The following is a 25,366-nucleotide window of genomic DNA, read 5'->3' on the forward strand; positions in this document are numbered from 1 at the left end:
TATGTTCTTGTGTATTTTAATCTATGCTAGTACCCTTTCAATTCCAATAAAATGAAGATTTATGGAAAAGAAAAAAAAATTTTTTCATTTGTTCTTCATGCCTAAAAAATAAGGCATGTCACTAATTCATCCTTATATAGATTCCACAGAAGCTGTGCAGGTGAGAATGTTCCTTAATGTAATGACATAGAGATCATGAAGGAAGAGAACCAGCTTTAATCACCCTAACTCAGTGACAGAGATACTTATCTATGTATTGAATAGCCAAAATCCAGGTGTTCCCCTTCATTCTTTTGCCTGCCTCATCTCCCACATATAATTAATTGGAAGCCCTGTCAACCCTACAACCTAGTACAAATTAGCCCATGTGTCTTCATTTCCACTATGACATCTTAATCCAGTCCATCGTCATCTCTTGCATTTTTTTTTTTTTTTTTTTTTGGCACCAGAGATTGAACTCAGGGGAACTCAACCACTGAGCCACATCCCCAGCCCTATTTTGTATTTTATTTAGAGACAGGGTCTCACTGAATGGCTTAGTGCCTTGCTTTTTCTGAGACTGCCTTTGAACTCACAATCCTCCTGCCTCAGGCTCTAGAGCTGCTGGGACCACCATCATCTCTTGCCTTGCCTACTACTATGCAAGCATTCTTCTAAGCATTCTACCAGTTTCTACTTCTTCCCTACTAAAACCCATTCTCCAAGAGACTATTTAGAGTGATCTTCTTAGAAAAGTAAATCAAATCATGTCATGGTCCTGCATGTACAGACACACACACACACACACACACACACACGTGCTTATACTACACATGAAATAAGATCCAAGCTCCCTACGAAGTCTTGGATGAGGTGGCCATTGGCATCAACTTTTCCTGTTATCTCTTTTGCCAGAGTACTTCTTCGAGTTCCTCTATACCAAAATGCAAAACTGCTCCCACCATAGGGCCTTAGCATGTCCACTGTTTCCTTCCCTCAGAAAACTCTTCACCTAGATTGGGGCTTCTCAACTTCAGCATTGTTGACATTTTGCACCAGACAATTACTCTTCGGGGAGCAGGTCTGTGTAGTACGTCTGTTCTCTACCCACCAGACACAGGTAGTAACACAGAATATAACCCACCTGAGTTACATCACCTCAAAGTATCCCCAGCCATGGACAAATTCTTCTAGTGAAGGAAAGTCATACTCAGTTAAGAACTATAGTTATTCTGTGCTTAACAATAGGAAATGTTCTGAGAAACATGTCCTTAGATGCTTCTGTTGCTGCGGCAACATCACAGATTGTACTGGCACAAACTAAGATGGCCACAGTGTGACTGGGTGATCTAATCATATAGGATCACCATGGTACACACAGTCCAAGATGTACTTCAGTGGCTAGCTTTATCTTTCATTCTTTCAGCATGCACTCAGTAGGGATCTCACGTACCTCATGCTATTCTAAGTTTGGGGGTGGGTACTAAAAGTACAAGCCTAACAAGAAGTTCTGGCCTCAAGAGTTTAATTTAAACAGAAGTTAGAATAAATACACAAATACACTCTGATCAGCCTAGATAGCAATTTAAAGACCAGTTCCTCAGAGGGCCTTCCCTGAACACTGACATTACAGATGCCACCATGCTTACTGTCTATTACCTCACTCTACTTCTACACTCTTCATACCGGCCCTCCCTCCTTTCTACTGGTGATTGAATCCAGACTCTGGCACATGCTGGGCAAGTACTCTACTACTGAGACAGCCCAGCCTTTCTTTTTGAAGTTTTTATTTTTTTGAGAAAGGGTCTCACTAAGTTACTCAGGCTGGCCTGGAACTTGTGATCATCCCACTTCAGCCTCCCAGGTAGATGGCATTTTAGGCATGCACCAACACACCCAGGTTAATATATTTTTGACTGCTGTCTCCCTATAGAGTATAATAATAGGATACTAATTAGTCTTGTGTAAGGCTGTATCATCAGCATCTAAGCGATAATGCCCAACACATCATAGACATCTGACGACCACTTGTTGAATGAATAAAATAAACTTAAGACCAAATAAAAATCTTTGATTATCTAATACTGAACAATTCTATTTGTAAGGATAAACTTTAACAGGATTACTTAAGTTATGGATGATCTTAAATAAAACAAAATAATTGAAAAATACATGGAAGCTGATAGTTCCTGAATACTGTTGTATTTAACTCCAATGAAATTGATATATAGCTTGAAACCAAATCATTAAATTCAAAGTAAACCATTGGAACCATTGTCCAAATCAAGGAGAGGTAAAAATAAGTTCATTCAAGAAAAGAAAATGCCCTTAAAATTTTAGGGCTAGTAATAAATTACAGATTATTTTCTTCCTTCAAAAAAATTACTAAAATTTGTTATTATTGGTGTTTCTCAGTCTATTAGCATTGCAATTTAGATAGGACATTTCCTTGGTTTGATTTTTTTATGGTAATTTTGCTTTCAACTAGTTTTCCATTTGAAGCTTCTAAAAATCATTTACTCTGTTGCCTTTTAAAATTCTGAGTGGTGCTACACACCTGTAATCCTGTGGCCTGGGAGGCTGAGGCAGGAGGATCACAAGTTCAAAGTCTGCCCTGCAACTTATTGAGGCCCTCAGTAACTTAATGAGACCCAGTCTCAAAACAAAAAAATAAAACAGCTCAGAATGGTGCTCAGTGGTTAAGCACCCCTGGGATCATCCCTGGTTCAAAAAATAAATAAGTAAATAAATTCTGTGTGGTGTGGTACTCCATGTATGTACAATGTGTTTGTTTTTATGAATCATTTAAAATGTGGATTTAATAGAAATGCATGCATGATGAAAGAGCTACTATTAGCTATAAACTCTGGGAGGGCAGGAATCTTTCTGCTATATTTGGTACCATGATATCACCATAGCTGACTCATGGCAAGACAAGAGCTGTATGTATTTAAGAAAATGAGAACATAATGAAAAAAGACTAATAAGTTATTCCACATTTACAACTAAAACTCTTTTCAGTTATATTCATCCATCAAGAGAGAATAGGAAGACCCTACATCAAAAGGAATGAATGGAATGGCATTATTCTAATTTTTCAAAGGAGTATCTGTTATCTAACTTGTAAACGTATAGGAATTAGTCCTTTTCATAGTTTCATTTCATAAACTATGATAAAATTTAGCCACATATTCTTCACTATAGTATAGATATCCCTCAGAAGTTGGAATCAATTAAAATTTAATAAGAAATATTATGTGCCTAATCATAATTAAATGATATCCTCCGCTAATACTATACCTACTTTCATACCTTTTTTTTTTAGATCAAAGAAATTTGCCAGGACATACTTATTATACTTATTATTCCTTATATTATTATACAGGATTTTGAACTTCCTGAAGCTCATACCATTTTAATATTTATAATTTTAAAATAGTGTTATGGTCTTTGTTTCAATAACCTAAAAGGTGGGGGATATCGGTTTGGATTAAAGTCTATCTATCTACTTTAGAAAGCTTTTGATTTTAAAGTGACTGCATTAGAGTGGAGAACCTGACTAGTAACTGTGGCCTTTACCTTGTTGTCCCAGGCTGAATGTTTTGTTTCTGGGATATTGGAACAAGATGCACACATTAAAAATTCATAGTGAAATCAAAGGTCACTCATGTTAGCTTTTGTAGAAGTATGATTCTATCAAATATTTTATTTTTTAATTTTTATTTGGCTTTTAATTTTTTATAGACTGCATTTTGATTCATCATACACAAATGGAGTACATAATTTCGTTTCTATGGTTGTACACAATGCAGATTCAGATTCATACCATTTGTATAATCATACATGTACACAGGGCAATGATGTTTGTCTCATTCCACCATTTTTCATACCCCCCTCCCTCTCATTTTCTTCTACATATTCTAAAGTTCCCCAATTATTCTCTCTTTCCCCACCCCCAGCCCCATTATATATCATCCTCCACTTATCAGGGAAAACATTCGGCCTTTGATTTTTTGAGCTTGGCTTATTTCACTTAGCATGATATTCTCCAATTCCATCCATTTATTTGCAAATGCCATAATATTATTCTTCTTTATGGCTGAATAGTATTCCATTGTGTATATATACCAGAGTTTCTTTATCCATTCATCTGTTGAAGGGCATCTAGGCTGGTTCCACTATTTAGCTATTGTGAACTGAGCTGCTATAAACATTGATGTGGCTGTGTTACTTTAGTTTGCTGATTTTAGGTCCTTTGGGTATAAACCAAATATCAAATATTTTAGACTATTAAAAATTTTGCCCCTTAATAGAAATTGCAACTTTAGGTATCTTTCCCAAGAATATTCCATTAACTTATTACACTTAAAATATATAAAAAATACTTTTAAAAAATATCACATTTTGTTGTCATTGGAATGTAGTCAATAATGATCATCTCAACATGGAATTTTTCATTTGCCATTTATTCTCAAAAATGTACTGGGTCCAAACTTTGGGCTAATAATAAATTAGGTGGTCTACATTGGAAAGGTCATTATGTAAATAGAATAATGATACAAAACACTGTGTGCAAAGGAGAGATGTGATCACAAATATCCTGGGTGCAAATTCAAGAGGCTCTTCATCCGGATTCAGTGAGTCTAAAAGGGCTTTCAAGTTTTAAAGAATTTTAGAGCTCTCAGTTCAATTCTATTGAAGACTGATCACCATGTACCATGTAAAAAACTAGGCAGTGCCTCTGCTACAACTAAAGTATGTGCTTTTTGATCCTCTGAGTCCAACTTTTTCATACCTAAAATCAGAATAAAGTGATAATCACAATAACTCAGTAGGGGAGATGTTTACAAAATGCCTACAAGAAAATGTTTATGAAACGACATGGAATAAATAGTGATTCACAACTTTTCTTAAATGATCAGATAAGGAAACAAATCAAAAGAAGTAAACTGATGTGCACAAGTACTTGGAAGAATTAGTCACAGGATAAGAAATTCTTTTGGCTACACTACACTTCTCAAGTATATGTAGTATAAAACAAAAAAAGGCTTAGGTTAATTGCATTATTCAATCATCTGGATCTTGTTTTAACAAGCTTTGGAATCCATATCTACAACAACACAATGTTTCCTATAATATGTAAAGAATCTTTGTACCTATCAAACAAATGAATATTTTTTCAGTGAATGAATGCATTTTTAAATGGGAAAAAATTAGGACACTGTTTTCTTATATATAAAACTGAGATTAGGGCTGGGTTTGTGGCTCAGTGGCAGAGAGCTTGCCTAGCACGTGGGAGGCACTGGGTTCGATTCTTAGCACCTCATATAAATAAATAAAGGTCCATTGCCAACTTAAAATATTTATAAAAACAAGATTAAATACGTGAGTTGAGAATTTCAAATCATGTTTAAAACATGCATTAGTAAGACTGACTTTTTACAAAGTTTTTGAAATGTCCTCATTGGTGGACTGGACATACAGATCAATCAAGATTCAGTGGCCAGCCCTCTTTTCCCTTCAGTAGCTGTGTTTATGCACCGGTGTGAGGATGATGGCATCCAGAGACAGAACAAATCACTGGTTTACAGAGAATGTAGTCACTTTTGGCTTTTATAGACATTGCCAAACTTATTTTAAAAACTTATGTTTTGTGCGCCAGCAGTCTTTCTTTAGTTCTTATGAAGTTTTTACAAAAAGTGAAAACATTACTCATAAGCAACTACAGAGGAGCTATAAAACTGGCTTAGTGGATTAAAAACATAAACATTTACTTTATTTAGAAGTAAATGACTACATGTTATGTACCTTCCTTATGGCTGACTCTTATATTGAATAAATTCCAGATTCCACTGTACTCTCAGAAAATCATCAACATTTCTAACCCCTTTGTAAAACTCTGCAGATGCACATGTTTTAGGTTATTGTGCCGATATAATAGTCACAAGTTACTCTTAGCAGTATCTATGATTCTTAAATAATTATTGAATTTTAACGAATGGGTTTAAGACAGCTTTCAAAGTGATAAAAATCCTTACATATCAAAATGCTGAAATTTTACTTGCCTTGTTTTAAGTCTACAAAACTCTAATGATCCTTTATTAGATTTTATTTTTTTAAACCTGGGATCTGATTCCTAGTCCAAGTTTGCTTAATTTCAAATCATCTAGTGTTATTTAGACAGAATTGCCTCTTTTAAGGCAAACACTGGATCTATATCTCTCTTTTATCTCAAAATTTTACATGTCATCTGACAGATTATTCTCTTTACATGTTGAAGCTACATAGCATATGTCTTCAATTCATGTACTCTAAAGGCAATATATCCTTGATCTACCAATGGCAGTTCTAGAGCTGTTTGGTGTTTGCCTTAATGTCCCATCTTCCAGAAAGAACAAAATTATAGCTTTCAAAAAGGACCAATTTTATTTTATTATCTCAAATACAGACGGCATTTTCCTTAACATTAGATATAACACTTTGTGAGCCTAAATGAATGCAGTGTGATCAGGATCAGAAGGGTTTGCCAGGGACACGAAGGGGAAACAAACCAGGCTCTAGAAAGTTCTCTAAAGAAGGCAGGTAAGAATGTGATGCAGACTTTTCTGTAAGACCTGGCCAGAGACCCTCAAAACAATGCCCTGTTTTAGTCTTAAAAGGAAAGAAATAGAAGTCTTCATGCATATATTTGTGTTATCATTCTACAAATAAATATTAAGTCAGCAAAATACAAATTTTGCAATTGCTTTGTTGAAATACAGATGATCTTTTTAGATTAGTCAAAGTGCCATGGATCCCCAGACACTGTCCTCAGGTGAAGTGCCAATGCAGTGACCTTCTGTGTAATGGAATTTCATGCTAACTGAAACAGTGTGTGGCAGGACTGGTTGCCAACTAGAGTGCAGTCACTGTTTTCCCCCTTCCCAATAACTATGAGACGATAAAAGGAATTTCTGCACCTTCCCTCCACTGTTACTGAGTGCTTCTGCTACAGATAAGGGCGAAAGACTCTGTAAACCAGCCAGTTACACAACATGGCTGATTAGAAAAGAAGAAACAAATAATTTCTTCAGGCAGCTAATCAGTTTATAGCATATATTGACTGCTCACTGTTGGCAGAGCTTTTCGTCAAACTGTTTTGTTCTGCAAAACTGGACCTCCTGTCCTTTTTGTGTTCATTAGAGGGTTGTTTCTAATGTTACTTTAAAACCGAACTGCACATTTCCAAAGTACCAGAGCGTAAAATGATATCAATTCTAAGGCAAAATTATCTAATGTGAAAAAAATAATAATTATGTGATCTTCGAAGTTAGTGACCTTTACTGACCCACATTGTTTCTTGTAAAATGAGACTGACTTTAATGAGTATGACAACTACTTATTAATAACTGAAGTATCCAAATCAAATGCTATTTATTCCTCCTATTTTACAATGTTTATAATTTTTTTTTTTTTTTACTTTTGAACACTAATAATGAGAAGCACTTTTCTAAACTTTTCCAAGCTGTGATTTGTATGAAAGTAATTTCCCCAATCACAACTTACAACAAGCCCTTAAGAACTGAGTTTGGTTCTCTATTTTCACAAAAGAACACAGGTTTTCTTGCTTGCTCACTCGCTCTCTCTTACACTCACACATTTCTGGGAACTAATTAAAATTAAATGAAAAATGATCGCTGTAAGTGGAGGAGCCAAGTTTTAGTTCACAAGAAGACCCAGGAAATGCTGCAAAAGCTGCAAACATCCTAACAAATGCAAAAGTTCTTCGTGAATATATTACCTTGCATTTTCATTAATAAATCATCTAATAATTTCATAAGTGTTTGTTTGCATATTTGAGAAAAGCAGCACATACTTATTCTTCCCCCTCCCACACAAAACCTTAGTATGTAATACTTATGCCTTTATTTGCCTCACCAAAAATAGCTGCTCAAACAACTAAGCCATTGTTCTTGTCTAACTTCTTCAGAGGTGGCAAGAAAACTACATTCCTGGGCACTGCATAATCTTCTCGCCTGACCCCCCAAGAACCTTTAGTCAAATTCATTTACCCCCAGAGGGCAACTTACTATTGTATCCTCTCCACTTTCTAGCCACCTATGAACAATGGATAGTAATTGCAACTGTCACGGGCAGTCAGCAGGAAAAGTAACCCAGTGCTTTTTTTCCCAGTTTACTGCCAAACCTGAGTGGAGCACCTAATAACCATGCCCCCAACAGAAGAAAGACCTACAGTTGCTTTTAAAATGCATCTGAAAACAGCTTTTTGAACAGAACCAGAGGACAATAACCAAACTTGTGCTCTGAATGTGAAGCTTAAAAAACTCAAAATTAAAGACAGAAACTTCTTTTGTGATTGTACTGTAGCTTCCTAAACTAACCCCCCAGGCAAGCCTAAAAGGACAGCTGAGCCTCTTTCCTCTAAGCTTATCATCGCTGCTGTTGAGGCTTTTAAGTCTGACTTGTAAAGGAAAACGAGGGAGGGAAAAAAATGTTTGTCCTCCAATGGAATGAGATCACAAGGCTTGGCACGGGCGGTCCTCTCTGCTCTCCTCTCAGTTATTACCTAGGTCAGTGAAGAATAAAGAACCTCACGTGCAAATGGGTTAAAATCCATCAAAATAAGATAAAGGACTTGCAGCCTCTGAAAATCACACTTCTCAGTTCTCCTTCAACTTTGTCTTCAAGCTCTTTAAGGCACATGGATTATTATTTTATTATTCATTTAAATGTTATTACATGACAGATTTTGGTTAGGAAACTAGTTGATTGACACTCATTCTCTCACCATCAATTCACAATTAATTATTGCTTAAATATACGTGATTCCAAATAACTAAGAGGAACAAATGAGATATTCAAACATTTTCAGAAAGTTTCCAAGTATTCCGATGTGAACATCATGTAGGCCAACATCTTGAGAAGGCATGTGCTTTGTCCTTCTGCAAGGTACTTGGATGTAGTAGAGCACTAAAGAAACAACAGTCCCTCTCCTGGAGGGAACACTTACAGATGCACACATGCAAAAAAGTCATTTATAAACACATTTTGTCATGCATGTTAACATAAATCTGGTGATGTTCTAAATATATATTCAGCATCTACCAAAAAATACAAAATGATACATAACTAAATATGTTAATGTTGATGATCAACTATCTTGACTTTCTCAAAATCGATCCTACTTTAGAAATTACATTTGTAAGTGTCCTGTTGGCAATGAGTAGGAAAACTATAGGTTGTCTATCAGGTTCTGAGAAAAAAAATGCTTTGAAATTAATTGAAAGGATCATTTGCTTGTATTTCTATGTGAAGAAACTAAATCTTCTCCTCTTATTGTTAGTGGGAATTTATTAAGATATAGATATTGGTTATCTTCTATCCATATAGACTTTTTCTTCCTTGTGTGTAATTGCTGTTTCCAATAAAACAAAAACAAAAACATTGACTTCACTAATGAAAAAAATTTTGTATTATGCCTTCCCCACTTGGCATTTCTGGTTTCAACTGCAAAACATGTGCATGCATACTTTCAATATGCAGAGTGTATAAAATCATGCTATAAGATACAGCTTTTAACATTGCTGTAGGCATAGTCAACTTATGAAATAAATCAATCACTTAAGCTAAAAAAATAAGGGGAACATGAAGCATGTTAAATATATAGTGGGGTTATTCTGTTAAAAACAACCTACCACTAAAGAAACTAACAAAGAAAAATAAGAACCCTGATAACATTCCCCTTGCAGCGAGAAAGATCTAACACAGAAAATGCATGAAGAAGAAAGGGATGGAGAAAGAAATATTTTATCACTATTAATATCCCTTAATATCAGCTTCATTTCTGCACAGTCTGGGTCAAAATAATTACACACATATTACCTTTTATTTCGCCAAAGTTCCCTGATCCCATTGCAAGAAGCTTGTCTTTCCAGTCCTTTGAGAGTAGTTTTTCAATACTGGGGGTTTCTGAATAAAGAAAAAGAAATGTTAGCAAATCAACATGACTGTTTTTACAATGGGGCTCAGTTAAATATCTATCTGCTAAAAATAAGGCCATCCCTATCCTGGCCCCAGTTCATAATGATTTCATCAACAAACTGATAACAGGGGAGGAAAAAAAGGGATGTGTTTTGTCACCTGCTGTTTCAAAATCATTAGCTTTTTCCTCTTGCTGAACAAAGCCATACTAATTCTTTATGACAATAGGTACATATAAACCTGCAGTTCATTGTTTTTCAATTTGGTGAACAAATTCTTGCTATAATGGATGCTTGTCAGTTTCAGGGTGTTAGTCTGCAGTCAAAAAATAATTATGTTGATAAAATGCAGAGTAAAAAAAAGGCAAAGAATTAGCTCTTAAATCTGCTACATGTAATTATATCCCTCTGTGTGTTTACAATTACATCCACTTTATAATATGTGTTTAACATTGTGTGGTGGTAAGCACACTGCGGTAAGATTTACCAGTGCCATGAACATTTTTTTAAAAAGTTGATATAAAAGAAGCTTTAAAAGGAGTACAAAATCTAGAGAAGTGAGCAATGCCTATAATGGAAACCTATTATTTTCATATTTCAGATCTGTATCATACTCTTTAAAATGCCCTGTATTGGGACAGGACACATATTTTAGAAAGCAAGGTTATGCTTTGGTCGGGTATTTGTTTCTACATACCACAGGGTTCTTGACCTCCCCTTTTGTGTTGGATTTTAATGTATAAGTAAATATAAATGCTGATAAACCTCCCAAACATTAAACTCAGTTCCAAACAATGTAATTGTATATTCTTGTCAGCATTTAGATGGGTACACAATTACAATGCCTTTCAATCCCACTATTAGCACTGCATTTAGTTAGAAAATGGAGTGTACTAAAAGATAAGTGTCCCAGTATGCTCCATCTAAATAACAATACCCACACTTATTATCTAGATCTAAGACATGCACTGCTATTCTCCACATCGGTGTTTATGTGTATTTGTGTTTGCTCAGGCATTTGTTTACCCCCTAGGAGGAGCATAAAGGGAGTACATGTTAACTTATCAAAGGGACCGTCTGTCCTAGAGACCGTAGGTTTATTAGAAACTGGTTAATTCTCCCCACAGTGAAACACATTTTTAGGAATCTTCATCATCATCTTTGGCTAATGTCACTACTTTGTTCAGGGTCCCATCTTACCAGAATCACAAGCCTAAATGGAATTTGCACAGAGCAAGGGTACAGAATATGGACTACTTCTTCACCAGATGTCATAATTGGTAGAAATTGAAATGGTGAAAAGCTCTGATTATTGTTTTACATAGTTTACACATGTAGTGCAAATATACACACACATACCACCAATAGTATGTAAAGCTTCACCTATGGAATGGAGAAAAGGTTTTTTTTTTTTCCTTTGTAACAAAAATCTCTTTTTCCCATTTAAAGTTAAAAACAAAGACCCTAAGGAATTTACTTTTACATTTTCTTAAAATATCCCTACTTCTATATCATATTGCTTTGAAAATAATAATGGCAATTCTGAGTAACAATGTAAATATCATTGTACTGTAATCAATATTTCTGTTCACTGAAGCTTTAAAAGTAACTTTGAAATACTTCTGCAAAGATTTTCAACGTTTCTACATTCCCAGTAAACACTTTGTGAGCAAAATCATTTCTTAAACCTTATCAGAGCAGGTCAAACAAACACCACTGTGTCTTTTTTCCAGCACTCTACAAAAATTCTTGAGTAGCATATAAACAGGGCACAGCCAATATGGTATTTGCAATTGAGTACTGTCAGTCATTAAAAGCTAACAAACCTTTGCAAAGCAGGAATGCAGCAATAGAAATCCATTGTGCACTAACAATAGGCCCCTGAACCTCCCTGCACCAAAAGCAGACCATTTTACTTTTAAGGCTATTGTCTGTAAAGTCCATGACAAAGCTTTTCCCCTGCAGCTAGACAAAATATTCACTGTAGTGTGCTCATAAAGAAACAGAAGTCTTCTGTCTAAGTTGCAGAGTTAAAGAAACAGCGGCTAGATTTCTGAGACCTGCAGAACATTCCTGGCCTTATTATAAACCAGCATAAAGATATAAGGCTCCTGGACAGAGCAACTTTTTTCAAGTACCTGACTTTTAGTACTCAGTACAGAAAAATGAATAACTTCTTTAGGACCAAGTTATTTATAAAATGTAAAATGAGAAATATATCTGACTCAGGGTTTTCATGTCTGTGGGTGAATAAAGACACTAATACGTGGAATTTGGATGAGGTATATACAATAAATTCATGTTCAAATACAGTTATTGAGCAGCCTCTCTGCCAGGAACTATGCTAGATGTTTTGACCTGTATTCTCTCATTTAATCACAGCAACCAACTGAAGACTTAAGAGTGTGTTCTTATATCTATTTTATAGGTTAGAAAAGGACACACACATTAAAAAATGACTGGTCTGAGGTTTCATAAAATGGATGGGAAGACTTAAGATCCTGAACTAAGTATTCTCTCCTACAAATTCCTAACTCGAATCCACAACAAAATGATAATGAAAGGTCCTATTTTGAAGCCTAAGTGCTAAGCAGTGCACCAGATCTTTCACACATGGTATCTCAGACTTCTCACAATAATCTTCTGAATTAAATATTGATGCATCTGTTTTACCACTTAAGAAACCAGAGTTTAGGAAGATATCATGACTTGCCCAATATAGAGCTAAATTCAGCCGAATGGATCACAAAATATTTGTTCTTTCCAGCACAAGCACACATTCCCTTGTGTCCTCTAGTAAAAAAAAAAAAAAAAAAAAAAAAAAAAAATCTGGATAGTAGCAAAAACTATTTTTATTAACTCCACTGGATGGAATGAAGTAAACACAGGATAAGTTGAAGTTCTTAAGGTAACATGAATGAAGAGGAGTGACAGCTATGGGGTTAAAGGCAAGCATTTTTACACTTTCATTATCCTCAGAATGTAGTCCAACCATAGGATTTTGCACTTTAGAGTTCTGGGCAACTTAATGAAAACACATGACCATACTGCAGAGATATAAATGAAATAGCTCGTTTTTTTTTTTTTTTTTTTTTTTTTTTTTCATGCAGTGGCTCCACATTAGACAACCTGGGCTCTCACCAAGACTTTAACACTGGCCAGCTGGGGAAGTGGACCTCAGGAGGTAGGGAGGTCCTATGCACATGACTTCACCTCTCCGTCTGAATTTCTGTAAAAAGGGCTTTAGCAAATTCACATCCAGTGTCCTATCAAGGCTACAGTGTCAATTTGTTTCCACTGGTGGTTCCTAAAGAAATGCTAAGAAATTATCTCACAATAATGAGCACAATGAATAGCTGTGTAGCAATGACTGAACTTCCGGAAAAACAGCAAATATCTCATAGAAAATTCATGATTGGAAATGTAAGAGACCAAATGGCAAGATCCCAATATTTACAATACACCTGTTTGCTAATGTGTGAATCAAATAAAGTGAAATTTATCACAATTTTGTAAAGTGCTAGTGCTGCTTCACTGTATATGGAATAAAAAGAAATAATCATCTATTAATATTTAATTTCTAAAATGAGATTTTAAAAAACAAATTGTGTTTTATACTATGCATATGATATGTTTTGTGCACAGGTATTTGCAAGTGTTCAAATTTTTAAACTTTTAAAAAAATTCTGAGATTCCTTTCTCTTGAGAGTTCATTCTTCTAAGCATTAGAGTATCATAATTATCTCCAGACTAAGAACAAGGGCTCCCTACGTTAAGGCAAGTGTAATAGTCAATAATAATTGTATTTTTGCATAGGGTTCAGTTTGTAGAGTGCTGCCCAGTACAATACCCTTGTCAGTAGCATGTCTAGTTACATCTATTTTGCCGATGAGGAAACCAAGCCTCAGAAATGTGCTCTGTTCAACATCATGTAGTCAGAAAGTAGAACAGATGGAATACAAAACCAGGTCCTGTTAATTCAAGGATGTCTTCAGGGGAAAGTTAAATGCATCTACTTTAAAGGAGAAAATTTTAAAAAATGTTTAAAAATAGGCTACATTGAAGATAAATGAATGATGGTATCCTTCATCAGCTAACATATTAATATTAAGATGAGTCAAACCAGATTACTTTGTCTCTGCCACCAGGACCCTTCCGATGTATTTGCTTGCTTTTCCTTTCTCACCCTTGCGCCCTTGCTTCTTTTGCTCACATATGCTTCTCCACATCAATGCCTATGGCAATCCCCACCAGTGAACGGGCCCCCCAACTGTGCCAGCCATTGTTACAACAGCATCCTGCCTCTTTAGGGCCTGTTCATTCCCTATAACTCTCACTCTGTTTTCCCTTCAGTGCCAAACACTCTTAAGACTGACTCCCTCATCTGGAACAATGAGACCTAGAGACTCATGCCAACATATTGTAATTCTCCAACAAGCTGCCAGTGCCAAGAATTAAACCACATTCGCTCCAGTGCAGTAGCTTTACACACAAGCTCAGATTTTTGCTTTGTGTTTATGTAGGGTTTTTTTCCCCCCTTAATCTCCCTTGAGCTGCTGTGGCAGAGCTCATTGAAAAATCGAACAAGCAAAAAATATGTATGTATAATATTTGACTTTTCAAAAAAGTGCCAGGAGTTAGTTCATACCAAATGTATCACTGTTTATACTTTAATTTTGTAGCTTAAACTAAGCTGTGTTATTCTAGACATGCGATAGTATGTGCATTTAGGAATGGGAGTTGTCATTTGGAAGGAACAATAATATAACTAAATTTCAAAATATACCCATACCTTCTTTGAAGTCAAGAAGTAAAAGCATATGTATATTATCCATGTAATAGAATTTTAGAACTAGAAAAATCTTTAGATATCATTTAGATAAGCAGAATCATAAAAGTAATTTACTAAAATATTTATCAGACATAAATAGGACATAAATGGTTTGACTACTTAAAACTAAAACAAAATAAACATTCCATTGCCATGTAAATCTAATTTACACTAAACAAATTTGAATTCCTTTTCTATGTGAATTAGATCTTTTTAGGTGCTAACAGATTGCCAATCTTTAAGTGAGTTATGGATTATACAGTATTCTTTAAATATTTTACCAAGGCAATTAGCATTGGAAATGACTATTTTGCCCAATAGCTAGTCTAGACCAAACTCTTCATTTTACAGATTGGAAAATGATAAATTAGAAAGTTTGAATAACTTTCCCAAATTCACAAGTCTATTTAAAGATAAAGGCAAAACTTAAAGCATAATTCCCTATTCAGTGAATGTTCTCTTCAATAAATCACAAACCAGTATTACAATGTTTTCTTCTTTATCTTTCTTTTTTTCAGTGCTAGGAATTGAACCCAGGGCCATACACATGCTAAGCACACATACTACCACTGAGCCATGCCCGACCACAACAAATTCCTTTAATAAAGAACAAAACTATTTGAAAAATGAAAATTTAGACCCATTTTATTCACCTCTTCTAGTTTTAGTTGATAATTATATGAGGTGATTCTATTATAATTAGGTATTATTAACTCAATAATCTGTCCTGGAATTAGGTACTGTTAACTCAGTACTCTACTCTTGAAAGTTTTCATCTGATAGTTCCATGTAACTGAAGAATAAATGCACACTAGTACATGTAGCCAAATGGTTTTCCTCAAAAAGCTAATTACAATCCAATGTATTATTCAATTAAGGATCATAAGACTATTTTTGAGAGGAAGACTGAGGTGAACAGGAAATTACATATCAGGAAACTTTCAATTCATGTTGAAAATAATGTCTACCCAATATTTGGGGACAAATACTAAATAATGTGGCATAAATAGCAGACTCATATTTCTGTAAAATCACTGGTGCACTGTAGACCCAAAGGCCCTATGAGAGTCTCCTTTGCCAGCCACAGCAGCTAGTCTACCACTGGAAATGTCAAGTTCTTCTAGGAAATTTTAAAAAATTACACACAGCACAACACACAACAGAAACACATTTGAAATTCCAAAGCATTAGGATTTCAATAAGCCTTACTTTTATATGTAATTATCCTGAAGTGAATTAAGCTCTGGAAATACTTTAGTTTTAGTGTTGCCAAAATACTTGTTTGTTTCCACTTGAAAGTTATTAAGAGCTTATAACAGAAAAAAAAAAGTCTTTGACTCAATTATAAAAATTTTAATGTTCAATCAATTTTTGGAATATGCAATACCTAAATGATTAGTCACAAGTCTAAGTTTTCTTATTGCACCAGCTGAAACAATGAACACACCTCTGTTCAGTCATCCCCCAAAGTTGTATCACATTTTAGAAGAATATTTTTTTCATCACATGATTAAATACATCATCATCAATATGGCATACTTGCTACATATCAATAACCTTGGGGTTACACCTGATAAGCTGTATATTTTCGACTCAAAAGTCTCCATTAAAAGATAGACTTAATTTTGAAGTGATAGAAAAAATGATCATTTCATCTACTCCATCACTCTGAAAGTAACTGTATTTTTTTGTACTGACTAAAGCTCGTTGTTTTGTTTTTGTTTCAAATATTAGATCCCAGTGAAAATATCACCAGTTATTTGAAAATAGCATTTAAACAAATAATTGCACCGTTAGTCCTCACATATAAAATCTCCTTCCTGTTTTACTAATATAAAAAATAAAAATAATTTAATGTCAGAAAACCTGCTCCATCACTTACTAGTTTTGTGATCTTTGACAAGTAATTTAAACTCCATAGTTCAATTTACTCATGTGAAAAAAGAATAATAACTGCCCTTATTTCATGCTTGCTGTGAAAATTTATTTATGGAAGGCACTTAAAACAATGCTGGGTACAAAACACCTAAAACTGTTAATCAACATTACAACTCCTACTTAGTATATAACAATTACAGAAAGCTATTTTAAAAATCAAATGAAATCTATCTATATGTGTTTTATTTCACCTGTCCTTAAAACTACCCAGAATCAAAAGTTTCTTCAAAGGGCAATTGTTCCACCTACATCCATTTCCATGATAATGACTGCCTATTAGTTTTCTTCCTGATGTGACAAATGAAGGGGTACTGTAATGTGACCTACAAGGACGGTGTCCTTTCGTGGGTTAGTGCATGTACTATCCCAGAACAGGGTGTGCATGTGGGTGTGGTTCACACGTGTGCGCACACACACACACCCCTAATCTGTGCCTGTTTTTTTTTTTTTTTTAAAACAGTTGTCTTTCTAACTTTCCAAAGGTTCTATTAGGTCTTCAATGATACCTAAAGCTTTTTAAAAGCCAGTGCATTTGACGAGTGAAAGAGAACAACAAATAGCTTTGTAGTGCTCTCTTCTCAGGGCCACTCAACCAACAGTAATAGTTATTATTTTTATTTATTAGCAGTGTAGCCATGTGCTCTCTCATGGCTAACTCACCCCAACCCACCCCCGACAGCAAAAGCATTTTAACTTTTAATAAAAATGGGAGAGTGCAGCACTCTTGTGCAAGGCTCTTTCAGTAAAGTGCACAGCTAATGAATATTGTCCATTTGGATCCAAATAATTTATGATGTCAGCAAAGTGTGGGTGGAGAGATGTGAATCAAGTTCTAGCCATTAGTTACAATGAAAGGGTGAGAATGAAGAGGAGGAGAGGGATAGGAAAGGAAAGCAAAAGTAACTTGAGAGAAAGAAAATCAGGGAGAAAGATGTTTATGATGTATCACTAGAAGCCAATTTGTAAAAATCAAAAGACGACAACACAGCTAGAAGTAAGTTACACATCCCTATAGGCATATCTAAGAAAAGAAGTAACTAGAGATGTATTTGTATTATAAATGATACAACTTACCCTACTACAAATTTAAATAGATATCTAGAACATGCTGAAAATGAAAATTAAAGATACTTGTAGAATTTTTTGTTGTTTCAAGATTGTGAAATCGGGTGGTAGAAAAGAGAAAGGAGATACAAAAAGCATAGAAATAGAAAAGCACTTAACATACATTAGAATAAGAAGTCCAATACTTTAAAAATATGACAGAATGTTTTACCACTGGAAGTGAGAATTAAAGCGCATACAGCCTGATGCTAAACCACTACACATCCTGAATCTTCTCTATCACAACATATGTGAACACAAATCGCAATCTCAGCCTGCCAGATGCCCGAAAAGATAGGAACAATAAAAACTGACATGATTCATATGATAAATCAGAGTTCGTGATATGCAGGTAATAGAACGGTTGAGCTGAAAAGCTAGTTGTAATTCAAATGATATTTTTTATGTTCTAATATATACAATCAGATTTAAAATTCAAGAAAAATATTCTGATTTGCTTAAAATCATATATCAAAATTTGCACATAGCCTTCTCAACCAAAGTGGTCCATCTGCCTTAACAACTTGTTATATTTGGTCTCTCATAACCTTTTCATGAATTTTGGATTGTGTCCTTTGTGCAGTAATTTTAGATAAGAAAATACAATAGTTTTATTTCTAAAAAGGCATTTCACATTCACAAGTTTAGACATAATCTCATCACAATGAAACCTGTAGTTAGGTCTTCAATGATACCTAAAGCTTTTTAGCTATGTCCTCCAAGAGTACAGAACAGCTGAACAACAAAAAACCTGACCTGTAAGGGTTTCTTTAAAGAGTATTTTCATTTAAGAAGGAACAAGATAAAGAATATAAAGAGGAAGAATACAAAAAGATTTTAAAAGACCAAAACATGGATAAATAGTAAAAGGCAAATGCATAGTGTTTTCTTTTTTTTTTTAAACCCTTCCATGTGTCACCAAAGCCTTTCCATTTTAATGATACAGGTAGCGCGTATAAAATTAGACATGTAAAATTTATTGATCCATGTATATAATTTTGTACACCAGAATGTACAAAACTATATTTGCTTTTAATAGCATAATGCACTACAAAAGCCATCAGACTACCATAAAAACAGATGCAATACATGTCACATATGGATGCTGCCATTTTCTTTATTTTGGAAAATCCACATAAAACAGGCACATGTGTGCACGCACATAAAATCAGAAAGTATCATACCCTTTCTATTTATTCATTCGTTGACCTAACCATTTTCTGTAGTGCTGGGATAGGCACTGAGACAGAGCCTTTACTCCTCAGGAAACCCACCATCTTGTCAGAAGATGTATAGATTGTATCCAGACTTTAAAACCTTTGATCTAAACAGTCACAGTGTCAATGAGTTGCTCTCTTCTTCTCTCATTTATTGAATCAAAATTAGAGATAATGCCTTGCTTGAATTAATGTACGAAAGAATAGTAAATGAATGTGTAGCTAGATTTTTTTTCCCATAAATGCTACTAGGGTAGTCTTTCCATAGAGTAATATGGAACAAGATATACAAATATTTTATATATATATATATATATATATATATATATATATATATACACACATACATATGTAGGCTATTAAATAGAAAAAAATGAAGATGTTTACTTACTGGTATATTGTTATCAAAATTTTAAGATTTTAAAATAAGGAATCACAAATCATGTGCTTATATGTTAGAAACACATGTATTCTTTTTATAAAAAATATTTTTTAGTTGTAAATGGACACAGTATCTTTATTTTATTAATTTATTTATTTGTATATGGTGCTGAGGATTAAACCCAGTGCCTCCTATTTGCCAGGCAAGTGCTCCACCACTGAACCACAACCCCAGTCCCGCATGTGTTCATTTTTACTGCGGTGCTGGGCAACACATATTCTACAACATAATGCACTACACATGTAAGAGGTGTATATGTGCATATGTAAATGACAAAGAGAAAAGAGGAATTCCTGAGATGTCACCCAACTGACAAAGACATCATTCTCTGAATGGTTAAAAACTAAAGTGGGGGTAGGTCCCAAGGAGAATGGTAGAATAATGTTACAAATAATCTAGCAAATCAGAGAAGAATGAATGAGATAAAGCACCTCTCATTTGGAGAATTCTCTGTGTAAAACCTTTAAGGGAATGGCATGCCACGAATTATTTATCCTGGAAAGTGTGTTATGGTAGAAAATAAAATGCTCATTCTACACCTTGAACAGAGTTAACATTGATTTGTATAGTTAGCAACGTTTTTACTGCTTATTCCTCAAATACTCTTTAAAAATCATTAGTTGATAACCTCCATAGAATCATGTCTGAGATCTACTGAGAGGAAAACATGGCACATTAAGTATTTGAGAATAATCACATATTGGGGAAGAGGGCGTATTTGCTCCTATTTTTGCTTTCCAGGGGGTAAACCTTGAAAAACTTGACTCTCATACACATAATATGTATTACAGATGCTGATCTATAGATATGGCCTAGATCTCTTTGACATATGCACATATTCAGTATAACTGACATACAATATTAATATAGGCCATATAATTTGACTCCTCACATGAAAGATATCTAAGGAAAAAAAGCAGGTAAGGTGGAGAGTACTCAAAAGATGTTCACCATAATATTACTAATATTCTTTGCTTTCCTAATGAGTCTCTGCTTTAAAGAATGAAATATTTAAAAGGCAAAAAGTAAAACCCATTTAAAACAAGATAGTGATTTTGGTGAAATACAATGAATTATCAGCAATTTAAAAATTAGGATATAGATCAGTATTTCATTTCAAAAGGATGGGTAGATCCAGTAAAATGGAAGACCACCCAATTTTCTGACCTGGGGGTCAGAGAGCAAGATTTTACAAACTTGGAAACGGTCTATTTTAAAGACATGAAAGTCTGTGTTGCACATGTTAGAAACTCAAAGGTGTTTACACCTCTGGAGGTTTTCTCTGAGGGCTATGAAAACCCTAGGAACCTGCTATCACAGTCCTCACAGAGAGATTCAGAGTGTTCCCACCCAGCAGGGCCTCTGTTACAGGACATGAGATCTCGCACTCAAACTGAACACCAGAATGAATATGAAGGTTTCAAAATGACTTCAGTGCCCTTAACTAAATTGGAATAGTTCTTGTAATTCTAGGAGGAAGAGTCACATAAAACATGGCTAATAATTTGCATAAATTAGGGAAATATATTTTGAATCATTCTTACAAAGTATTCCAATAAAAGGACCTGATTTCTGCAGTTAATTTACAAATATCCCAAATAAATAATTCCAAGTGTAGTAGTTGCTCATAAACCAAATTGCACAAAGCTTTATTTTATTTTATTTCTGTGGTGCTGGGGATTGAACCCAGAGCCTCACACTTCACAGGCAAATGCTCTACTGCTAAGTCAAATCCCCAACCAGACAAGACAAATATTTTAGTGCAAGAGATTTGGCAAACTAAAAACATAAGTCATTGCACTAAATTTGCAATCATTAAAATTGATCTTTTTACTTGATAGGAGTTGACACTGAAAAATGTACTATTTATTTAAAATATATTAATTATGAGATTAAAAATAAAGAAAGGAAGTATTCCATTTCTAGAGAAAGAGAGGAAAACATCTTTGTTCCATGGTAGCTACCAAAGAACAAAAGAGAAATTACTTTGTATAATGACAGGATTAAATTCTTTACAAGTGTGTTTTCAAGAGGTATAAATTACATTAAATACATACATAATCTAGCAGGTTTTCCCATTTTATAGTAGGTGTCAATTTATTATTTCATCCCATAATTCTAGATGTAAAACTTGAGTTATTTATTTCTCTTTTTTTCTCAGCAAATTGTTCGGCTTATAGCGTGGCACTTGCTGAAATTATAAAGCAGTAAAGCCAAATTCCAAAAATGTGAAGAGCTCTATGCCAAATAAAGCTGTATAAAAACTAAAAACCAGCACCTTAAGAAAAAATACTTGATCCGAGTTTCATTGAAACTCTTGTTTTCATACATATTTCAGCCTTTCTCTTGTGTTGTGACATAAAAAGTGCCTACAAAATAATGATCAGTGAGTTTTCACAGCATGGAGGGGAAAAAATAAGAAGGAGAAAAAGTTTATTCCACACTATTTGAATTACATTTAGGCAATTCTCTATGGGGCTACTACCAAATCCTTTAAGCCCACCAGCCTCTTACCTACATTAAATTAATGAGGCATCTCAAGCGTTCATTCTTCACCAGCAGCTCAAGACTCTCCAGTTGGACACCTACAATTTACTAAATTACAAGGAGTGACCTAGGGGAGACATCTGTTTGTTATGTACAATATTGCATTATAAAATAAACAAGAAAAATATTTGGAAGATTAAAATGATAAGATATCTGCTGTATTGTATTTTCTGGGGTTAATAGGGGCCGGTGGACAATTCTGTGATCTTCTCCTTACAGATATAAATTCCTATTTTCCCACCAGGAAGGAAAGACCTCTGAAGATCAATGTGACGAAATACAATCCTGATGAACAAGTCACAGCAAAGAGGTCTCTGTGATGCCATGATACTCACCACTGCCATACAACACATTTATTAAGCCTAAATACATTAAGCTTGATTATAATCAATTTTTTATAATACCACCTTCTTACTAATGCTCATAACACTTGGCTCCCAGGGATGTATTTGTAATGAGATGGCTGGGTGTATTTTCTATTAAAGGCCTCTGTTGGAGTTTCTATAGTACTTTTTCTCATATATTTCAAGTTAAATGCTGCCTCTATTTTTATGTTTGCCTCACAATAGCCAGTCCTTTTTCAATGATTAATTTTCTGTTCAAAATCAATTTGCTGCTTCTTCCTTTGTCCTCTCACAGTTTCAGAAATACCTCTTTCCTTTTCCCTGTCCATTGCAAAAAGTCTCCTCCTCTCTTCCCCCAGACCACCACCTTCTGGCCCCCAAATTATTTTTACTGACATAGTAGCTCCCCCCAACCCCAGCAGGAGACTACTCAATTAACAAAAATAAACCCCTGAATTATCAAGGCTATAAGTGTGCCAAAAAGTACTGTAGCCATTTATATTATATGACCTCAGCCGTCTCTGATTGAATTGCAACCCTGCATTAAATCAAACACTATGTGTTGTGTTGTGTGACTTTATGAATGCTGGGTGTGTAAGGTAGAATCAGGAGGGTTGAGGATGGCAAAGAGATTATTAAAACCCTCAGAAATAATTCTCATTTCAGAATGCATTTTTTTCATTATTAACATGCTCTTTACTTTGTTTTCAAACTTAGACATTTTGTGAAATTCTCTGAAATGGTATTCCTAGGCATGTTTAAACAACAGAAATAATGGAAGCATAATTGACTGCAGCTGGGAACTGTCATCCTATCAGTAAGCAGCACCTACCCGGTAAATACTACAAGCTTGTTCAAGATTCCTTTATGAATTGGGCACTGTAAGGGGACTGGGCATTTTTTATCCCACAAATTCAAATCAAAATCTTCACTGATTTATTTCTCCAATTTTACTAGACTAGAAACAGTAAGTGGTTAGTCTGTTGGCCTCTATCCAGTGTGTTTAGGCAGAGAAGGTGGGGTGCTTTGTTTCATAAAGTTAAATACATAACAGGTTTATAAACATGCTATAACTTTCAGTCTTCATGGAGATATTCTGTAAAAACAGTCTTCACAGTACATGAACTTTCACAGGAGAAAGAGAAAAAAAGTACAAATACCTCACTCAGAAATCCATTTTTGTGAATCAAATTACTATAAATTTCTCCATACATATCATATTCTAATCAGGGACTACCAAGGTTCAATTCTTATCTAGAAGCAGCTTTTATATCAATCTTTAAGTTTTCTTAACTCAGACTTTCCTCTCAAAAAGGGAGGGGGGTTAGAAAGGAAAACTAATAACTCCACATTAACTTACTAAGAGAAAGGCTACAGTAAGTCCCTTTTCCTATTTTCTTATATTTGTGTAGCTGTTAGACATTTTGCAAAGGAGGGGAGTACCAGCCAGCCTTTCACAACAAAAGGCCCACTGTCACCGAGCCAGTCCCAGACATGGTGGAAACCAGCCCACAGGAAAAGGCCTGGCTCCAATGTTAGGCCCCGGCCGAGTACAGTCACTATATTCACTCAAATTGGCAACAGGTCTCAGTGTTCCTGGCTTTGAGCTGTGAACAAGGGTCGGGATTGAATAACCAATTATACAACCGCTGACTGAGTTTATCCAAGGTTTGCAAACTGCTATAATAGCCCAGTATTCAACCAACTGTTTCATCCTTTTCCAGATAAAGTGTCATATCTCCCCTTGTGCTCCATTTACATGTCACTTTATTACATACATCCATTAAAAAGGTTAATACAGTGTCACACTCAATGCCTAAACGTTGCCTTACAGGGGCACTGCTTCTCCCCAGGGAATTTCATATAGACACCTTTCTCTGTCTTTCACTTTCTGTCTGCAAGTTAAACCAAGTTTCTGTCAAGACTACAAAACAGTACACGAAAGAACAGTAGCCAAATGTCAACTGTTTTTCAAAATACTCCTTATACTAATAGGCTGTTTAAACCCACCTTGGTATATAAAAAATGTGAAAATTCTGAAGTTTGACAGTTCATAGTAGCACCCAGATTTCAGGAGCTGGTATAAATGCATCCAAACCTGTGCCTTCTTCTCTGCCAAAGTGAATGTCTCTCTCAAAGCTCAAAAGGACCTACAATTTCTCCCAGCATATTTGCATGCCTACTTTTATCCAAGTGGATAGGATGGAAATTTAAAAAACAAAATGGAATTTCAAGTACTTTTCCTAAATGTCCACAAACCTGAAGTTCCTGAATGAGTACCTTCCAACTCAATAAACAAAAGAATGGAAATGGTAGAAATATCAAGTGGCTGTGAAGGAGCTGGCAGTTTTTGATATCTTGACCTTTGGCCCTTCATTTTCATTCCATGACTGGTGTTAACATGTGTTTTACACATAATTTTACCTTCTCCACCAGGGTTATTTATCTTAACAATCAATAACAGAGATTCCTGACCTGGACACTAAAAATTGGAAGATGTTGATGAAAGAAATTCAAGAGGACACAAATGAGTAGAAAGGTTCCAGGCTTATGAATGGGAAAAATTAATATTGTTAAAATGTTCACACCACCTAAGGTAACAAGTACATTCATTACAATCTTTACCCAAACCCCTCTGATATTCTTTGTAGAAATACAAAAAAAAAAAAAAAAAAAAAAAAAAAATCTTAAAATTTGAATGAAACCACACAGGTATACATGCACACCAAAAAACCAACCTCCCCCCAAAAAAGAAATCCCCAAATAACCAAAGTGATTCTGAGAAAAAAATAAAGTTGGCTGCATCAAATTTCCCAATTTAAAGTTATATTGCAAAACTACAGTAATCAAAATGGTATGGTACTGGCATAAAAATACACACATACACTAATATAACAAAATAAAAAACCCAAACAAATCCAAACTAATATTTGACAACCAAGGCAATACTAGGGAAAGGTTAGTCTCTTCAATAATGATGCTGT

The 25,366-nt window shown here is 34.8% G+C and overlaps 1 protein-coding gene across 16 annotated transcripts in view; it reads right to left on the reverse strand.

Moving 5' to 3' along the window:
* SOX5 (SRY-box transcription factor 5) overlaps nucleotides 1–25,366 on the reverse strand; it is a 955,660-nt gene that overhangs the window by 194,837 nt on the left and 735,457 nt on the right. For all 16 annotated transcript variants that reach the window (XM_079142036.1, XM_079142038.1, XM_079142034.1 and 13 more), the window contains one exon: nucleotides 9,862–9,948. In XM_079142036.1, the coding sequence (XP_078998162.1) occupies nucleotides 9,862–9,948 (87 nt within the window). The remainder of the gene's footprint in view (nucleotides 1–9,861; nucleotides 9,949–25,366) is intronic.

The sequence above is a fragment of the Sciurus vulgaris genome (assembly GCF_902686455.1).
Source record: "Sciurus vulgaris genome assembly, chromosome: 5".
NCBI classification, from domain to species: domain Eukaryota; kingdom Metazoa; phylum Chordata; class Mammalia; order Rodentia; family Sciuridae; genus Sciurus; species Sciurus vulgaris.